General features: G+C 33.5%; 1 protein-coding gene across 1 annotated transcript in view; it reads right to left on the reverse strand.

The window, feature by feature from the left end:
• Positions 1 to 20,130, reverse strand: part of LOC129224605 (pyruvate carboxylase, mitochondrial-like) — a 58,399-nt gene that overhangs the window by 21,885 nt on the left and 16,384 nt on the right. The window contains exons 5-8 of the mRNA XM_054859089.1: positions 14,337 to 14,482; positions 12,261 to 12,378; positions 11,787 to 11,893; positions 2,531 to 2,694 (exon numbers count right to left, since the gene is read on the reverse strand). Of these exons, the coding sequence (XP_054715064.1) occupies positions 2,531 to 2,694; positions 11,787 to 11,893; positions 12,261 to 12,378; positions 14,337 to 14,482 (535 nt within the window). The remainder of the gene's footprint in view (positions 1 to 2,530; positions 2,695 to 11,786; positions 11,894 to 12,260; positions 12,379 to 14,336; positions 14,483 to 20,130) is intronic.

A 20,130-nucleotide genomic window follows, 5' to 3' on the forward strand; every position in this document is an offset into this window, starting at 1 on the left:
ATGTAAGAATTGAAACTTTTCTACTTGTAGATTTAAAAAAATAATAAAAAAAAACCTTGGATTTTTTAAAATGTTTTCTCTTACAAGTTTTTTTTTAAACATTTTGTTCAAAATTGTTTTTATTTGTTTACTACTTGTTGAAAACAAAGTACTTTCAACTTATTTTAGCGTTTCTTTGATCCCTCATGTCATGTAGATTAGTGTTTTGCTGCAATCGTGCAGTTATCTTTCTCTGCTTTTGGTTTACAATTCTCCATTTTATTTTTTCACTAATGGCACCCGCAGGGCTTTGCCCGTAGTAGAAAATTAAAAGGTCTTTTGGTTCGCCTGTTATTTGCAAAAATTGTATGATGAATTTCTCGCGAATTGGCTTGCCCATGTTACGGTTCCTCAGTATGATAACTTGGTAATTTACTCGTCCATCTTATGATAATTTTGCTCGGGAAAATGTTCTTAAAATTTGAATAGATAAAGAACAAAATCGAATTTTCGAAAACTTGCTTGGAGGTGCACACCCCCAAGCTATAAACTAATTCTGTGCCAAATTTCATGAAAATCGGGCGAACGGTCTAAGCGCGTCACAGAGATCCTGATAGAAGGAGAGATATCCAGACAGAGAGACTTTCAGCTTTATTATTTGTAAAGATTAGCATGTAACACAAAACATATTGAGCAAAGTACAAAACTATTTTTCAGTATAAATATGATTAACTTGTTGCATCACTGGGCATACCAAAAAATGCATAAAAACAAAAACCAACGTCGGTCAATCAGTGGCCTATGCCAATAATCATCATCTTTTTTTTTTCTTTTGCATATAAAGATGCTTAAATTAAAATTTAAAGTTCTAGAAAATAATTAATTTAAATAAAAATTCATAATTAATTGCACATTTACTTTCAATAGTTTACATTGAGATAAACATCCAATTATGTTTTTGTAAATTTATGTTTACTTCCATCTTGCAAACGACGAAATGTGTGTGGCAACTAAGTAAAAAATTTAACATAAGTAGATTTTTGAATTTGTAGCATAAAAGTAGTTATAAATAATTATCCTTAAAAAACTACAATAGAGACAAAATAGTCAGTTTTTAGCACATAAGATTCTAAATCAAAAAGAATAAAAAAACATGTTCTGGAAATAAAATTTTGCAATTTTCCAGAAAACAATTACAAATCATCCAGAAAAAAATGCAGATTTTGCGTTGTTATCAATAGTTTGCATTGCAATTAATATCCAATGACATTTTCGAAAGCTTAGGCACTTAAAAAGTCTTGTGTACCGCCATCTTGAGAGTAAGGCTACCACAAAAAGTATGAATTTGTGAATTTTCTGAATTTGTAGCATGAAAACAATTTAAAAAGAATAAATCTTCGTGAAACTACAATTCAGTTCAGTTGAAAAGCTTTAGCACATTTACCTCCAAAGCAATGAGGACAAGATTAAGTTTTAAGAACAAAATTTTTCATTTCTGAAGAAAATTGCATATTTAAAAAAACAATTTGCAGCACATTTTGCATTATTTTCATTAGTTTTTAGTTAAAGAAAACATCCAATTCTGCTTTGTTTTTGGAAACTTAGGCATTTAAGTAAATTACCGCCATTTAGCCAGGGCTAAATCAGAAATACGTGAAATACACCGCCAGCTCAGTCATTTCCAGCCGAACTGAATATACTTTGCCTAGCGTTCAATCTTCGAGTTGAACCGAACCATTGCTTCGGTCACTCGTCTGGTCTGGTGATTCTATATTAGCTACCAGTTTGTTTCGCACTCTTGGCTTCCTTAAGAGGTTTTCCATCTCCAGCTCAGTCACTTTCCTATGCCGGGCTGATGAGTGCTAATAAGCAGGAAACTGCAGTCCTCGGCTGGAAATGACTGAGCTGGCGGTGTATTTCACGTATTTAAGCTTAGTGTCTACTTTTACCTTTTGAATGACCAAAAATGGCGACTATGTTTCACACGTAGCTGAAAAGACTTTTCGATTAAAAAAAACTATTTTGATCGACCCTACCATCCGCAGGCTTGTGCTTCAGAAACAGTAAATTGTCTTCTCCCGTGTTGAGTTAGTTCATAATTCCTGTTCACTTCAGGAATTTTTTTCTTGGGAACTATTGAGTTGCAAAAACGGCGTCCAAGTTTTTTTTTTTTTTTTTTTGCCCTTTATTGCCAGCGTCATTTTGACTCAAAACTTTGAATTTTTTTTAGGAAACATCGATAAAAACTAATATTAGATCTCATGATACAAAATTATCTGTGAAAAAATTTTTTGGGGCAAAATTGAAAATTTCCTAGACCTTTTATCTGACATTTTTAACTATGTCATTTTCCCTGACAATTCCAGGTTTTCTCCTGGCGTATGAACCCTGCAGAAGCTTTTTGAAACCTATTTCTAACAAACTAATTTTATTTCTAAAAATATATGTTCAACTACCCATAAGAGTTAAATAATTTTTGAAAGGAATGATTGTAAAAACATTATAATTGTAAGTTACATTTCCAAACATACAGTTATAAAGAAATACTAACCCAGTTATTTCTTCAGTTACTGTATGCTCTACTTGCAGACGAGCATTTACTTCAATAAAATAGTAATCTCCTTTCTCATCAACCAGGAACTCAACTGTGCCAGCATTTTGATAATTAACAGATTTCGCTAATCTCACAGCATCTGCCGTCATTTTAGCACGAATCTGAAGAAAAGAAGAGCAATAATGAGGCCTTTATCATTGTTTTAATGAAAAACTAGACTACAGAAAAGCAATAAAACACCTTTTCTTAACGAGCAGAAAAAAGTAGAGACAGAATAGAAAAAAATGAAAAATAGCTATATGAATTTATCTGACTACAACATCAAAGACTCAATTAAAAATAATTATGACCCGAGAACAACTAAAACTGCAAAATAGATGCCATGAACAAATCTAATGTGCTGGACAAATTTTTTCTAGGAGCTTATTAGGAAATTCAGTGCAACATAGCTTCTAAAAGAACTAGTCACCAAGGTAATTTTTTTAAATTTGGTTTTTGCCAGAGGGACTAGGAGGCCGGGAGTTGTTGACACTGTACATATATACAGGGTGCTCTAGAATTACTGGAACAAACTTTAAGGGGTGTTAGAGGGGACAGTAACAAGCAAGAATCATGTTAGAATATATGGTCTCAAACACAATGCTTACATAGTATATGCACACAAAGTGAGAACCTGAAGGATGCTAAACAGATCACAAATTCATTACACAAAGACTACTTTTACACAATATTTTAGCTTTTAAGAAAGGTTTAAAGCAGTAGAAGTTACAGTCTGTAGCTCTCATGCACATGTTGCAACAAAAACGAAAGTTTGTAATTGCAACAGTCAATGCTTTGTCATTGCGATGCCAAATTTCAACTACTTTAAACCTTCCTAAAAGACTAAAATACTGCATAAAATAGTCTTTGTGTAATGAATTTGTGACTGTTTCACATCCTTCACTTTCTGGCTTTGCATGCATGTAGTGCGAAGCATTGTGTTTATGACCATATATTCCATATGATTCTTGTTGTCCCTTCAGACACCCCATCATTCTGGGACACCCTGTCTATATACACACATACAAGGAGGAACAACAATTGGAAATTATATAAAATCTTAGAAACCAGGGAAAACTTTCAGGTGTCAGACAAATTATTTCTCAAGTGTTTAGAAGAAAATTCAGTGTAACATCACTTTTGAAATTTTTTTGCTCAGAAAGAACTAACCCCCAAGATATTTTTTTAGTTGCCCAAGATATGCTGGACTATGATTATGACTAAATCTCTTTTAGAAATGTATGGGCTATGTTTAGCACATTATAGCTCCTTCATTATAAAAATTACAAACAAATAACATATGCAGGAAAGGGGCAAAAATAGAACTTTTGCAATCAATTTTCAATCATCAAGCATTAGAATGCATAAATTTATGCCGTTGAATTAACATTTTTGCAAAAGGATATTTGTGGTGTTGGGAAAATAATCAGATCATTATGTAGATTTAAAGTACTTGAAGGGACCATAATTTTAATTTACTATCTCAGTATCACAAAAAACTATGTCAAACAGATAGTGATTAAGAGTAATTTTATGATCTTTGGAGAATAATTATGATTTCAGCATTAACTAAAGTATGACAACAGCAAAATGTTTACTATATTAAGTAGGGCTTGACCGATGGCATTTTTTGGCCGATGGGCCGATGCCGATTGTTGGCCGATTGTTCAAAGATGGCCGATTGTTTTCCTCCAAATGGCAGATTGCCGATGGCCAATTCCGTTGGCCGATGGCAAAAAAAAAAAAATCAAACAGAAATAAATTGATAAGATTGTCAGGGATTTAAAGGATGATTATTCATTTTACTTTACTTCCTTTCTACGAATAAGAAATTGTAATCACAAAAAAAAAATCAGATTTCGACCTAAATTTCTATTTTACGATTACCCAATTTAAACTTCACGAGTTTTACCGGCACATCTGTATATGCATATGTACCTAAGAACATATAGATGACCGAAATATCAATTTTGAACGCCTCCTCAGTTAATTATTGCAAATTCTCTTGTGATGTCTTCATGCGCGTAAACTTGCAATGATCAAAAACATTATGAAATAGTAAGTTGAAAACTCATACGTACGTAGTATGATTTAAAAGTTCGAGGACAAGTTGTATAAAACCTTATCCTAATAGTTCGCATCACCGAAGCACATCTATCAACAAAATAGTCACCTTGAACGACTATGCACCAGGCCAACGTTCGTATAGCCTTAGAAGCACTCCTGGAAGACATTTTTTGCAACCTCCTGTCTTGTACTGCTGCTTTAACTTCATCGTGGGGAAGAAGGAAACTTTCATGTTGAGGAAGCAAGGTTCGATTTGTCAATATTCTGATATGACAAAGAAATAACATAACGTTTCGTCGGATTTAGCTCCGTGTGACTTTTACCTGCTCCCAGCAAAAAAAAAAAAAAAAACATTTGCATGGACACCGCTTTCTTCCTTCAGGAGAAGATAAAGCTGCATCATAGAAGGTAGCGAAAAATAGCTTCCAGGAGTGTTTCCAAACGTTATATGAACACTGACAGAAGTACACAGTCCCTCAAAATGACCTTTTGAAGGTGGATGTGCTTCGGTAATGCGAACTATTCTGGGTAAGGTTTTATACAGCTTGTCCCCGAACTTTTGGATCGTACTGCGTTCAATCTGTATAGGGTGTAGTTATGCTTCTCCTTTTTTGACTGCTGTATGATGAAAGAGAAAGAACAACAGCCAAAAAAAAAAAAAAAAAAAAAAAAGAAAGAAAGAAAAGGAAGAAAAACAAAGAGACTGTTTAATAACCAATTGATTTTTTTTTTAATTGAACATATAACTAAGATTTCAGTAATATTGTAATAATGCATGGATTTAGGTACACTAAACATAATTAAAAAACATTAAACTATGTTGTTTAATCATTCAAAAAAAAAAAAACATTAAGAATAAAACTATGAAACCGTCCACAAATTATGCAATTAAAGTGGAAAGATTTCACGTAGACATTTTTAGTCATCAAATTAAACAAAAAAGGTAACAGATAAATTGCAATATTAAATCATAATAGGAATATTTTTATACTTATTTAAAATTTATGAATAGAAAAGTTTCCATTTTTCATAAAAGCTATAACAGTGACATAAATTTTGCTGAAAAAAGAAATAGTTATTAAAAGAGCGAAGTTCTTAAAACGCAGCTACAACAAAACACCTCGATATTTACATCAAGTTAATAACTGAACACATATACTACTTGATCTGATGTTTGCACACATAATATTGAACCATTTGATTGTTTGATCTTTTATGAAGCTTTACAAACAAGTTCAAATTATTTTTTTTTAAATTTAACAATAATTTTCTGAAATTTAAAAAATTGCATAATAGAAAATCCTTGAAACTTTTCTATAAAAACGAAAAAACCTTATTCATTGATTTTATATAAATACATCAAAATCGTAACTTACAACAGAAAAAAAAATCGATCGCTATTAATAACGCAAAAAAGATGGCGCATTACGAAATATAGATGAAACAAATATGAGAAATACGCAAAATGACATTTCTTGACCAAAATAAATAATCACTTTTTTTTAGTACAGATCCGCTACCACCAACGCCTCGGAAGAATTTCTGAATCTATTTCAGCACTTCCGAAAAAAATTCAAAAGTCTCTTTGATTTCCGAATTATGTCACCATTCAAAACGTCTTTAATCAATTTCTTACGTTAATGCTCTAAATTCTTTCTAAACAATAGATAAAGTTTGAAAGAAAAAATCTCTAATTTTATGAATGGTGTTAGTTTTAAACAACTCAGAAGTATAACTAGAGTTTAATTTTAGAAATTGAGGGAGTGGGAGGAGAGGCACGCAAGTGTTCTCGGAAGTTCAAGAAATAGTCGTAAAAAATAGAGTACAAAATCATTACAAACATTGAGCAGAAAAAAAACCTTTCAAAACTTGCACCCGGGTTTGTTTTGAAGTACAGTGGCGGATTTAAAATATAGCAAATGTTACAATTGCGCGAGAGGCCATAGGAGTTACAAAAATGCTTATGATAAATGCTTTACAACTTCTGTGATAGAGAAATAGGGCCCCAAACTTGTAACTCCGCCGAAGCGTTACAGAAAAGACTGCATTACTGTGATTCATATTACAAATATCGAAAAATTAAAAATTACAGTCGGTTCAACGGGAATGTAACAAAATGACACAAAAAACCGGTTGCGCCATCTCATATTTGTTTGCATAGTCTCCAATTCGGCAATATATCACCAAATGATCGTCAATATGAGACGCTATATTAGTTTTGCATTGAAATAAGTAATTAATAGCCAAAAAAATGAGTAAACAGGCTTTTCAGAACACCCGATTGAAAACAAAAAGAGAAGTGCACAACTAGAACGTACGCACACCCCACATGCAAAACTTGATCCTTCTACAGCTTACTATTTTTGAGTTATTACTTATGAGAGATACATACGTACATCCAGCTGCTAGAAACAACGCAATAATTAACTTGTTTGGTACCTGAATGCAGTATTAAAAACTCATTCAGGGTTGACTAAAATAGAAATTCATACTGAAACTTAAGCAAACAATTTTATATGAAAACAATAACTCCCTTTACTTTGTATTAAAAAATAAAACAGCAAAGCTCCTTTATTTTCAAAAACATCGGCCAATTCCATCAGCTTTTCGATGTTTTTTAAGGCTGATGGGCCGATGTTCCCTGCAAGTTAGCATCAGCCGCCGATGCTGATGGCTAAATTGTTGAACCATTGTCGGCGATGCCTCGGTCGAGTCCTTATATTAAGCAGATTTTATTTTCTTCGCTTAAAAGCAGATATATTCCTTCTCCTTTTTTCAATTTCATCCTGTTTTAATTCGATCATCCATTTGTAATGTTGCAGTTAAGTATGCAAATTTTTCATCATGTATGAAATTAAAGGGAGAAAAAGCATTAATTTACAGAAATTTTTAGTCTTATTTTATTTTGTTGAGAAATCCAGAATGTAATGAAATATTAATTATTTAGATGTTTACATTTTTATCAAATTTGAAGTTCCCTCCCCCCTAAAAATATCAGCATAATGTTGATCTATGTGCTCTCAAGTTTTCTGAAACTTTGACAGGAAACTCTGCTTGTTATAAGACAAAAAGTTGCACAGGAAATAAACATTATTTCCTGTGCAACTTATCCTTCCTGTTTATAGGCCACCTAATTCAAACCAGGGACAAGATGAACAGATGTACCGTATTATTAGTGACATGTCCAGTAAGGGATCCGTTATCATAATGGGGGATTTCAATTTTCCGGGTATTGATTGGAATAATTTTTATCCTGGTAATGGCAAAGAAGAGGAATTTTTAAAAGTAATTGGTGACTGTTTCTTAGATCAAGTTGTAACTCAGGGAACTCGAGAGGAGGCAATTTTGGATCTAGTTTTTTGTGACATAGGTAGTTTTGTTCAGGGGTTGAGTGTAGGGGAGCACATTGGAGATAGTGATCATAACAGCATTAGGTTCCGGGTTAAATTTGAAGTGTGCAAAGATGATAATTTTAAGTTTGTGCCCAATTTCAGAAACACTGATTTTGTTGCACTTAGGCAGAGCTTGAAAGAGGTTTTTTCGTCAGGGTTGGAAAATAGCGACGTAGATCAGCAGTGGACGGAATTTAAGGATAAACTTGCTAAAACGGTTGGGGACTATGTTCCATTTAGGAGAAAAGGTGTTAGTACCAAAATTTGGCCCATGTGGTTCTCCAGGGAGACTAAAGAAGCTCTTAATTATAAGCAAGCCACTTTTCGTAAGTTTAAAGAAACTGGTAAGAGTGCGGAGAGGCTCCAGTATGGTAAGGCAAGGCGAAATTTTAAGTATTTGGTACGGATTCAGAAAAGGGAATTGGAGCAAAGGCTGGCAGATGACATTGATGGGAACCCTAAGAGGTTTTTTGCTTACGCTAATTCTGGGAAAGCTCGAAACAGTCAAATTGGGCCTTTGGTTGATGAGCATGGAAACTTAATACAAAACGACAGGGATATTGCAAATGTTCTAAATAACTTTTTTTCCAGTGTGTTTAACGATAACTGTATCTCAACAGTTGACACTAACAAGACACAAGCTATTATACAGCTTGAGGATTTTGTATTTTCCAGGGAGGAGGTTTTATTTCATTTGAAAAAGATTAAAGCAACTAAAGCTCCGGGACCAGATAATATTTATCCAAAAATTTTAGTTGAATGTGCAGAGGAATTAGTGGATGTTATTTTGAATATTTTCAATGCTTCTTATAACTCGGGGACGGTGCCAGAGGACTGGAAGCTGGCTAACATAACGCCACTCTTCAAGAAGGGGTCTAAAGGTATTGCTGGGAATTATAGACCTGTAAGTTTGACTTCGGTGATTTGTAAGATTTTCGAAACTTTGATCAAAATTAAGATCATGATGTTCTTAGAGACTAATAGTCTGTTGACTAGTTTGCAGTATGGTTTCAGGAAAGGTAAATCCTGTACTACTAATTTATTGCATTTCTACGACAAGGTTACCTCAGCTTTAGATAACAAAAAATGTGTGGATGTTGTTTATATTGATTTTCAAAAAGCTTTTGACAAGGTACCGCATGTTGCTCTTCTCAGCAAGTTAGCTGACATTGGAATAGGAGGAAAAACTTTACTTTGGGTTAGAAATTGGCTTACTGGTAGGAAGCAAAGAGTAGTTGTGAGAGGAAATCATTCTAATTGGAGTGATGTTTTAAGTGGGGTTCCTCAGGGATCAGTTTTAGGGCCTCTTTTGTTTATTATATTTATGAATGACATCAATGAAAATATTTCTGGAAGCATGAATTGTTTTGCTGACGATGTAAAAGTTATGGGGATTGTCGAAAATGAAGAACAAGTAAAACAGCTGCAAGAGGATTTAGATCATATTACTAAGTGGGCAGATAAATGGGGTATGGCAGTTAATGTAGGGAAATGTCAAGTGCTACACTTAGGTCATGGAAATAAGCGTATGAGATATCGTTTACAGGGTTCAGTCATAAATCAGGCAGAAAATGTTATGGATCTGGGTGTCTTTATAAATCAGGACTTCAAGTTTAGTCAACAGTGCAGTATTGCTAGTAACAAAGCCAACAAAATGCTTGGGTTCATCAATAGATCTATTTCAAACAAATCTAAGAAAGTTCTTCTGCCTTTATATAGGAGTTTAGTAAGACCTCATTTGGAGTATGCTGTTCAGTTTTGGTCGCCTTATCTGAAGATAGATATTTTTGTATTGGAAAGGGTTCAAAGAAGGGTAACTAAATTAGTAAGGGGACTCTCAGATTTAGATTATGATACCAGACTTAATAGGCTTAACATGTATAGCCTGGAGCAAAGGAGAGTCAGAGGGGGACATGATTCAGTTATTTAAATTTATCAAAATGAAAGATGTAAATGGATTAAATTTTTGCGGGGAAAGCAGGACAAGGGGTCATTGTTTTAAGCTATTTAAATCTCAGGCTAACTTGGAAATCAGGAAAAACTACTACTTTAGCAGGGTCGTGGGCACTTGGAATAGCTTACCGGAAGAGGCGGTAATGAGCAAGGGAGTGGATAGCTTTAAGAGGGCCATTGATCTTCATTGGGGACTAATTAATTGACTAGGACCAGCCTAGCTGGGCCCAGAGCCTGTTGCTGGTCGTCACATTTGTATTTGTATTTGTATTTGTATTTGTATTATTCAGGGATCGCGCTAAGGATTTCGAATTGTTCTCCAGTAAATTAGCCAAATTTTTAAAGTGTTAGCCAAATTTCAAAAGTCTTAGTCAAAGACTAAGTTTTACTCATTTTAATGTATTTTTGTCTGCAGAAATATTTAATCAGAAAGTGAAGTATAACTTAATTTTTGACAATTTTTTGAGGATAAGGGCAGGGGTATATCCAGGAATTTTTGTCTGTATTTAGGAATTTGGTGAGAAAAAAAATGCAAATTAAGTAGTTTTTTTCACAAATCATATGTAATTTTTCAAAGGATAAATGGCTAAAAACAACTTTAAGTGATATTTATCATCATTCTTTAATAAATTTGAGAGTAGAAATAAAAGCTTTTAACGAAGTAAAGACTGCATTCCTATCTTACTCCAATGTTTCAGACATTGAACACAATGAAACAAACGCGCCATTCAACAAGGCATCCGCCAACACTTTCGACTCGGTAGCCACGCTGTGCACTCAATATCCAATCAGCGAGAGGCGCAAGTACAGTGGTGCAAAGAGGCGAGAGGCAAACATCATCCTTCCTCCGATCTTCGATCCGATGGACGGTAACGCTCCGATCCGATGCTAATGTGCGTGCGCGCACCTCAATCTGCTCGGAATGGTCCGAGGAAAAAACAACTTTCAGTGATTGCTAGTCTGGGAGTTTTGTGAAAGGTTCGTTTTTGGGGTCGGAATTTTGTGAAGGGTCCGTTTTTAGGGGTCCAAATTTTGTGAACGTATCTAATTTTTATCTAGATTGACATCTGAAGGGAGATTTTTTTTCCTCTGTGTATATTTTAGAAAATTTTCTGTTCGCCAATAAATTCGCCAAATTCGAATTTTGTTCCCCGATTTTACCGCATTTGGCGCATTGGCGAATGCTTAATGCGGTCCCTGATTATTGAAAACAAGGTTTATATTTCTGTGACAATAAGTGATATTTTACAGAAATCAGTAGAATAGTTGTACATAGGATGCAAAACTAATTTGCAAAATTTACAAATTATGGCAAGTTCTTTATGAAACAGGATATAAACTACAGTCCAACCTCGAAAACTTAAAGGTTATAAATCAAATATTTCTTTATCTTGAAGTTTTCATCAGGTCTCTAACTCTTGAAACTGTTGTGGAAACTTCCTATAACTCGAACTACCGATAACTTGAACGTTTTAGCCGTCCCTTAAGACTTTCGAGTTATCGAGAGTTGACTGTATTTTGATTTTTCAGTTTGTTGTTGGTCCCTGAATGAATTTGCGATTGAATTTTTACTGGAAACTGCATGCAGGCTATAGTACACAGCAATACATGCATTGAAAATATGCTAAATAAAATTATTTCAAAAGTTAAAAAACAATTTTTAACAGGTAAATGCAAAATTTACACAGAGTATTAGCATCATTACAGGCGATTACAACATGGTAACAAATGTTAAGCAACAATGATGAAAGTTTGATATTGATGTAATAATTTCAACAATTCAAAAACCTTTTTCAACTTACAGCAGGGCTAAAGTTTGGGGCGGGTGCAATTTCAACAACTTTTTGATGCCGTCTCTGAACAGAGCAATCTCTTTCAAATAAGTGAATAATGTTACCATAATTGTCACCTATAAAATTACAAAACAAAATTTAAATCTTTTATACACTACAATACAAAGTGTACACGAAACAATTTAAATAAATGCAAAAAAAAAAAAAAAAAACTAAATTTGTTTCTGACAAATTAAAAATACTTTCTACAATTATAATAGAACTGAAATTAATTTGGACATATTTAGCTTTCTTTCTTTTCATAAACAAAACTTCATTTCTTTTTTAAATTTACAATTAAGATAGGTTTATAAAAAATATACTTTTTTCAGCAAAAAATATTTAAAGTTCATAAATGAATTCAAGTTTTGGATACAAATAATGAATAAATAACAAGAACTCTTAATTCACTGACCGTAGCAGGGGGAAAGAAAAAAGTTTTACCAAGTATCTGAACTTCTACATGTCGAGGTTTTTCAATAAATTTCTCAATAAAAACTGCACCATTGCCAAATGCTGATGTAGCTTCAGACACAGCTCTTGTAAAAAGTTCTTCAAATTCCTAAAAAATAAAATAATACAGTGAAACCTGTGTATAACAATATTGTCTATAATGATAACCTGTCTATGCAATTTTTTTTTTTTTTTTTTTTTTTTTTTGCCTCAGCAAAATGCAGCATGAATAATCAAACTGTCTATAACGATAACCTGTCTATTACGATAATTTTTTAAGGTCCCAACAGTATCATTGTAGACAGGTTTTACTGTAACTAACATTAATAATAAAAATATTCCTAGCAAGAAATTTGTAAATACAAGTTTTCATACCACCACAAAAGGGGGAGGGGATGGGGAAGTGAACTAATGGGTGAAATAATACTTAACAAAAGGTTTTTTTCCCCCTCCAAGCAAGAAATGAAGTTGTCACACTGGAATATGTTCACATTACAGGTAAAGTTAAACAAAGTGGCAATTGAAAACTTTCGAAAAAGTTTTGAACAGATAAAACATATTCTATATCTATAAACAGGGTGAATTTGACCTCATCTGCTAAGCAAAAAGGAATAATGAAAGAGCCCGTGTAGAGCCTAGAACTAACCATTATCTTGTCCGATCCCTAGCCATATCTGAGTTATGGGAGACAGAAGAAAAATGAGTTAAAAACAAATTTCTGAGAGAAAGACTGATTTCCAGAAAATCCTGGCAATCCTACACACAAAAGTATGCTTGAAAAGAACAGACAAACCCCCATAAAATAGAACTTTTTTCAACAAGAGGGTCTAATTTTTCAGCAAGTTACTGGTTTTGAAACATTTGAAATAGTCAAAAATGAATTAGTGTGAAAAAAATCTGCAATCAGCATTTTCAAAAACAATTGCCTGATTGCTGAATGTGCGCTGCTTGATGCAACTTTTATTTTGGAGGTAGAAGAGAGTCCACATGCTTGCTATTGAGCTAAACTTACTTTAATCACCAGTTTGTTGGCACTCTGCTTAAATGAGGTGACATTTGTTTCCAGCTCAGATAATCACTATTCCAGACTGATGAGTCCATAACAAGGACAAGACAAGCAGTCTTGATCTGTGATAACTGGGGTGTCGGTATATTACATACATATGCCATAGCCTTAAAAATCGGCTAAACTCTGAACATTTCAAATTAGTTCTAAATATTTAACATATTTTTACTATTTGAGGTTAAGCAAATAAAGTCAACTGTTCTTTTATTTAACAAAAACTCATAATCTACAACTTCAAGATGTATTCTAGAAAAAAAAAATGTATTTCATGGCTGGAATAATCAAAAGAATCTCATTAAGAGTTTGTAACGTCCAGGTGTTATTGCCTTTAGTGATTTTGGAGAAGATACGCAAGTTATTTTACCAGAAAGAAAAAAAAACGGTAATACCCGGCATGAGCACACAAACATATATATAGATAGATACAGTTGAGTCTCTATCAGTGTTTTTTATGAAACTATTTATTTTGTATGATAAATATGGAAAAACAGTGCATGGGGATGTGGGGACTCCAGGATCCAATCTACAAACATCACTCCAGTCTTTTGGCAACTCCATGAATTTATCAGTAATCCGAAGTAGCTGCTGTGCGCTGCTCAACTTGGCAGCAGAGAAGCGAGAGAAAACATTTGTGCGCTCAGTCGAAAGCGAAATTCTCTTGAAGCTTACGTGCACCATGGTGTTCACTCAACATCAAGATTTCCGAAATGTTATTTTAAATTTTTTTAATTCTTTTAACTTTTTTGTAGCATTTTGTTATTTTTAATATTGTGTAGTTTTAGCAAGAATAAATGTGTTATTTAAAGATAAGCATTATTTGTCCTTACGGATCAATATATTATTGGTGTAACAAGAGCATTAAATCAAAATCATACACTGGTAAACAACAAATGTGGGAACACTGGATTGAAGTTTCACTGTACCAACTTTAACACAATATATAAGAAAAGGAAATTAAGTGGACATATTGAAAAGTTTCAGATTGTAATAATTTTACTTACTTCCATTTTTTTCACAACTCGCATTCCACGACCTCCACCACCATATGCTGCTTTCAAAATGATCGGGAGACCATGTTCTTTCACAAAATTAGCAGCCTCATTTATGTCAATAATTGCCTTGTCTGTCCCAGGCACTACTTTAACATCTAAAAAGACACGTTTTCCATTCTTCATTTTAGTTTTACAAAAATTTTAATAAAATGAAGAAAATAAGTAAAATAAATTTGGAAAAACAATAGATAAAATATCTAATTTAAAAACACTTAACAAAAAATTAGTAATTAAGCATATGGGGGGGGGGGGGAATTGAAATACGAAATTATTCAGTTACTAGATATATCTGGGTTTTACTTTGATGGCTTGCTATTTGAATATTTATTGATCAAATTCCAACACTCAATATTTAGTTAATCTGATAAGGCTTTCTGAGAGCAATATTTTCCAAAAAATTAAGAGCTGAGCATTTTTTATGTTGAATCATAGCATGGTTGTTAGCAAATCATTTGCAAAACTTGAAGCTGAAAAAAGAAAAAATAATCTTTTTTGGCAAATTTGAAGAGTAATTTTTGGGTTTATTGCGTAAGTAATTGAAAACTTTAATCAAATTTTTTTGGCCTAAAAATTAATTTGGTCTAAAATCTGATTAATGAAATAAACTTATTTCATTAATAAATGTTTTTAAAATATACTAGATGATCTGTGTGCAGCATTCACGCTCGACAGAAAGGATTCAGAAGCCATTTTTTCAAGCATAACAATGTTTTGAATAACAGCCTACAGTTTGTTCATCTATTTTTTTTTCTTTACAGCAGTGAAAAAATCTTCAAAATGACGTCTTACTTTTGAAGTTTGATGAAGTATTAAGAAAATTACGGTGTGGTCACAAAAAAACACCTTTAAGAAATAATGCACATGATACTGCAATTTACCATGCTTAAGCAAACGTTTTCTAATTTTAATACGACAACACGACTGTGGTTCAGAAAATTTGATCAGAATTCAGCTGAGGAAAATAAATCTTTTAAAAACTAAATTTTCTGGCCCATGGGAGGATCGATACCATGACCGCCTTTTTTGCAAGGAAAGCTCTTACCAACTGAGCTAATAGGCCTCTATCTTGGGCTGTGCACTAAAGAAAAGATAACAAAACAGAAAAATAAGGTGATATAAGCCTCTACATTGTCAAAATATTTTTAAAAAGTTATGATGTGATTTCCATGATAAAATTAATGTTTTGTTCCCCGATTTTAACAGAACTGTTCAGAATTCTACAATGATGCTACACAGTGGCGCACACAGAAATTTTTCAAAGGGGTTGGGGGGGGGGGGGGTCTAGGATTAAAGGGTCCATCATTCTCATATTGTACTCCAACGTGCATCCAAACATATTTTGACTTTATAGCTTGACAAAAACAAAAAACTCTTTTGAATAATTGATAAGAAATAATTAACTAAAATACAATGGAAAACATTTAGCATGAGGCTTAAGGGACTGAAATAATTTTTCATGTTAAAAGATTTGTATTATTTTGAACAGTATTTTGTCTGAACCGCTACATCACTTCGTGTTAACTGATTTTTCATGTTAAGCGTTTTTGTGTTAAATGTGTTTCACTATACCAGAAAGCACAAGAATGCACGTCTTTACTTTTGTCATAATTAAAAATAACAGCGAAGCAAAATCATCTTTATAGAACAATTTAATTTTCATATACAGTTCAATTCTGCAGGGGAAGACAGAAAAATAAATTTTATTTATTCATTTATTAAATCTGAAATTTTTGTTACCTTTGCTTAGAATTATTTTACGTACTACATACATAGGAGTATAGACAATCAAAAAAACGTGGAGGGTGGAGGGGGAGAGGGTCCAACCACCCAGAACCCTCCCTTTGTGTGAACCACTGATGTTACATTATATATTCATAGAACTTCAGAACAGAAGTCTTGTTTTCTCCTGAAGAAAATAGGTCGTTAAAACGACATTTTATGGGCCATGGGAATTCAAAAACCAGGCATTTGCATTTTTCATACTTGCCAAACTTCGAAGAAGAAAAAAACAAAAGATTCCACTTGACGTACATAGATGATTCACCAGCGACATATTTCAAATCAATATTATATTATGTTTTTTAATGCCATGAGCATTAAATTTAATATAAAATAGGAATTTTTCCAACATTTAAGCTAATTAGTACAAATACAAGAAACTTAAAAAATACTGCTAATGAAAAAGCAAATAATAAGGAGTGCATTTGCATAAAATTTGGTACATTCCCCAATTTGGCCTAAAAAGCAACTGTAAAAATTTAATTACAAAAATCCGGGACAAATATAAAAAAAAAATTATTGAAAAAAAATGTAAAATAAGTAGGTATAGGGTAGTACCATTGAGAAAGAATACTAATGGAGGGAGCGACAGCAAATGTCTCGGTGAGATAAGCTTGGAACCCAATGTTTCTCAGGTCAGGTGACTAGTTTGGCTGAGAAGTTGTCACGTTTTGGCATGCAATCGCTCTTTTGACATTATTTTTCAGACGATGGCATTAATTATGAAGTTGGGGCTACAAATCAGAGCTGCAGAGTTGTAGCGAAAATGAGACTTTGGCTCCAATTCCTATACCTAAAATATAGTCCGACTCCGATTTCAACTCAGAGTTTAAAAACCTTCGAACTCTGACTCTTAGCATCCAAATCAGTCCGGATCCGAGTCCGACTCCGCAGCCCTGCTACAAATTAAAGTTGCAAAGTCGGAAGTAAAATGACCGACTCCGAGAATTTTTGAGCATTCGACTCCAACTCTTTCTTCAAAATCAGTTCGACTCCGACTCTGCAGCCCTGCTACAAATTACGGTTGCAGAGTCAGATGAAAAATAACCGACTAACTTCAAGAATTTTAGATCATTTGACTCTGACTCCTTTGCCCAGAAATACAGTTCGACTCCGACTCTTGCTCCTGATGCCGACTCTTTTATGCCAAAATCAGTCCAACTTCAACTCTGCAGGCCTGCAACAAACTAGGTTTATGAAGTCGGAAGAAAAATGACCGACTCTAAAACGGGGAATTTTAGAGCCTTCGACTCCATCTCATTTACCCCAAAATTAGTCTGACTCCGATTTCGACACAGAATTTCAAAACCTTTGACCTCCGAATATTTTACTTAAAATCAGTCCGACTTCGACTCTGCAGCCCTGCCACAAATTAGGGCTGTGGAGTCGGAAGAAACTGGCCGACTCCGACTCAGGGAATTTTAGAGCTTCCGCCTCAGACTCCTTTACCCCAAAAGCAGTCCGAGTCAGATTTTGGAGTTTCAAAAACTTTGGTCTTTGAATCCAACTCTTGAACTTAAAAATCAGTCCGGCTCCGACTCCGCAGCACTGCAACAAATTTGGGTTGCCGAGTTTGAAGAAAAAGAATAGACTCCAACTCACAGGGAATTTTAGAGCCTTTGACTCCTACTCCGACTTTTTTACCCCAAAAGGACTCCGACTCCGATTTTGGTTCGGAATTTTAAAACCTTCGAACTCCGACCCTTTTACTCCAACTCCGACTCTGCAACAATTTAGGGTTGCAAAGTCGGGAGAAAAAAAGGCAGGCTCCGACTCCGGGAATTTTAGAGCCTAAGACTCTGATTCCGAACTCGCAAGACTAGCAATCAGTAATTATACACCAAGCTTACAAAAGTAGTGATAACATACAGTGCAAATCTTTTAATAAGGATTGATTTCGGACGAATTAGATTTTGAATTGTTTCAGCACATAATGTAAATATTTGATTTGTTGATATTAATATTTTGAATTTCAACTCCTAAACATTGATTGTTTACCAGAAGGTTTTTAGAATAAAGGTCTTTCTTCCTGTTTTAACTATCTACGTAAATAACTATTTGACAGTTATTAACATTACTAATTTATGTATAATTTTTGCACACATTTGTGGTAGATCGAGACAATTTGTGAAAATTAAAAGTATCTCTTTTTTTTGGTAAAGTCTGCCCATCTCTGTTCAATTCAAATGAATACGTATTCTGAAAAAATATAGTCTGCTTTCGAAAAACAATATTATTAAAACAGAAGATTAAAGCCAAGCCAAGTAAAAAGAAAACAAAGTAGAATAATTCAACCGCCCTATTTTTTAATTTATCTCTGCATAAATTTATTTTTATTATATTTTGGAAACAATTAAGAGTTGTTTTTTTTCTGAGCATATTAGATCAACCAAGTGTGTTGTGAGTAAGCGAAAGTTTTCAGCCTTTATTGTGATAAGTTTTTATGTTGTGCATCGGTGTAGTTAAATTGAGCGCGGGTGTGCGCTTTTTGAAAAATAGTATTGAAACTTTCTCCATGATTGTTATTAGAAGATTAGCAGAGTTTTGAGCAATGTTGAAACATCAGTTCTAAAAGGCAGAGCCGTGTCCAAGGGGAGGGTTTTAGGGGTTAAACCCCTCCCATTGAAAAAAAAAAATGAATCACTAAACGATTTTCCAAAACGTATTTTAAGTTTTAATTAATTTTAGAGTTAAACTCCGATACAATATTCACCCTCTTTAATATTTCCCCATGTTTAACAATTACCATTTTCCTCAATTGTAGGATTCCCAAGCCCCTTTGCTTCTAAGTGCTTGAAAAAATGGAATGGCTGGAGAGCCCGGCAATGCTGTAAGCATGCAAGGGAAAATTACCTAAACGAATATTGGACAATGACGTAGCCCCCCCCCCCAAAAAAAAACTTAGGGGGCTTGGAAAATGGTTACTTTGCTTACTGTTTTTTTATGGTACGCCTTTAGTGTTGGATGAATTCGTCGTTTCACACATAAGAAAAATGTTTCTATGCGAAACAGCAATTTTTATTTTCATTAAATTCCTGTTCAATGTTATTTGATGGAAAAACAAAAGAAAAAAAAAGGAACTAGAATTAGGTAGCATAAAAAAAATGTGTGCTTTTACAAAATGTTCAACTATACAAATAGGCTTTCATTTAGAAAAAAAACGTAAAACGTATTTAAAAAAAAGCCTAGTTATCGAACTAAAATGAACTATTCAACACGCGTGGTTAGTTTTCCTTTGACAACGTAAGTTACATAGGTAAAGTTTCAACCCCTATCTTTATGAAATCCTGTACACGGGCCTGCTAAAAGGTATCATTACTGATTATTGTTACTAGCAAAGGCAACGCTGCAAACCTTTTGCCAGTTTTAAATAACGAATACAAATACAGGCCTGTCATTCAAACTCTCCCTCCCCACTTCTTCACGGATTTTAAAGTATGATGTAACTGCATTTTTCATGTTTTTGGTGTTTATTCCTTGTAATGACGGTCATGTACAAATATATGTTTAAAAAGTTCTCTCATTGACTGAAAATTTATGGGATCTTGTATCTTGTAATCAATGTTTTGAAATTATTTCATACGCAGGCACACTAGTATCTAAATTAAAGCATAAAAGTAACAAATATTTATATTCAAATCTAAAACTTGTTCTAAATGCATCTGCTGTTCACAGGAGCTTGGCGAGAAGATACTCGTTAACAAAGCAAACGTACACAAATTACTCGAGAGCCGTTAAAATAATTACTGGTTAAGTAAAAAAGTTTTTTTTTTGGAACTAAAATGTTATTTGCACTCATGACATACAATGTTTTATTACATTTATAGGTAAAAGCAGTACAAAAATTTAAAAATTATAGGCAACTGTAGGAAATGTACTCGTTGAATGCATATATATGTTATTTTTTTCTTTATTTAGAAGTAAAAAACATTTGTACATACCTAAGAAAAGTTACTGGATTTCC

This window comes from Uloborus diversus, chromosome 6, assembly GCF_026930045.1.
Source record: "Uloborus diversus isolate 005 chromosome 6, Udiv.v.3.1, whole genome shotgun sequence".
Classification (NCBI taxonomy): domain Eukaryota; kingdom Metazoa; phylum Arthropoda; class Arachnida; order Araneae; family Uloboridae; genus Uloborus; species Uloborus diversus.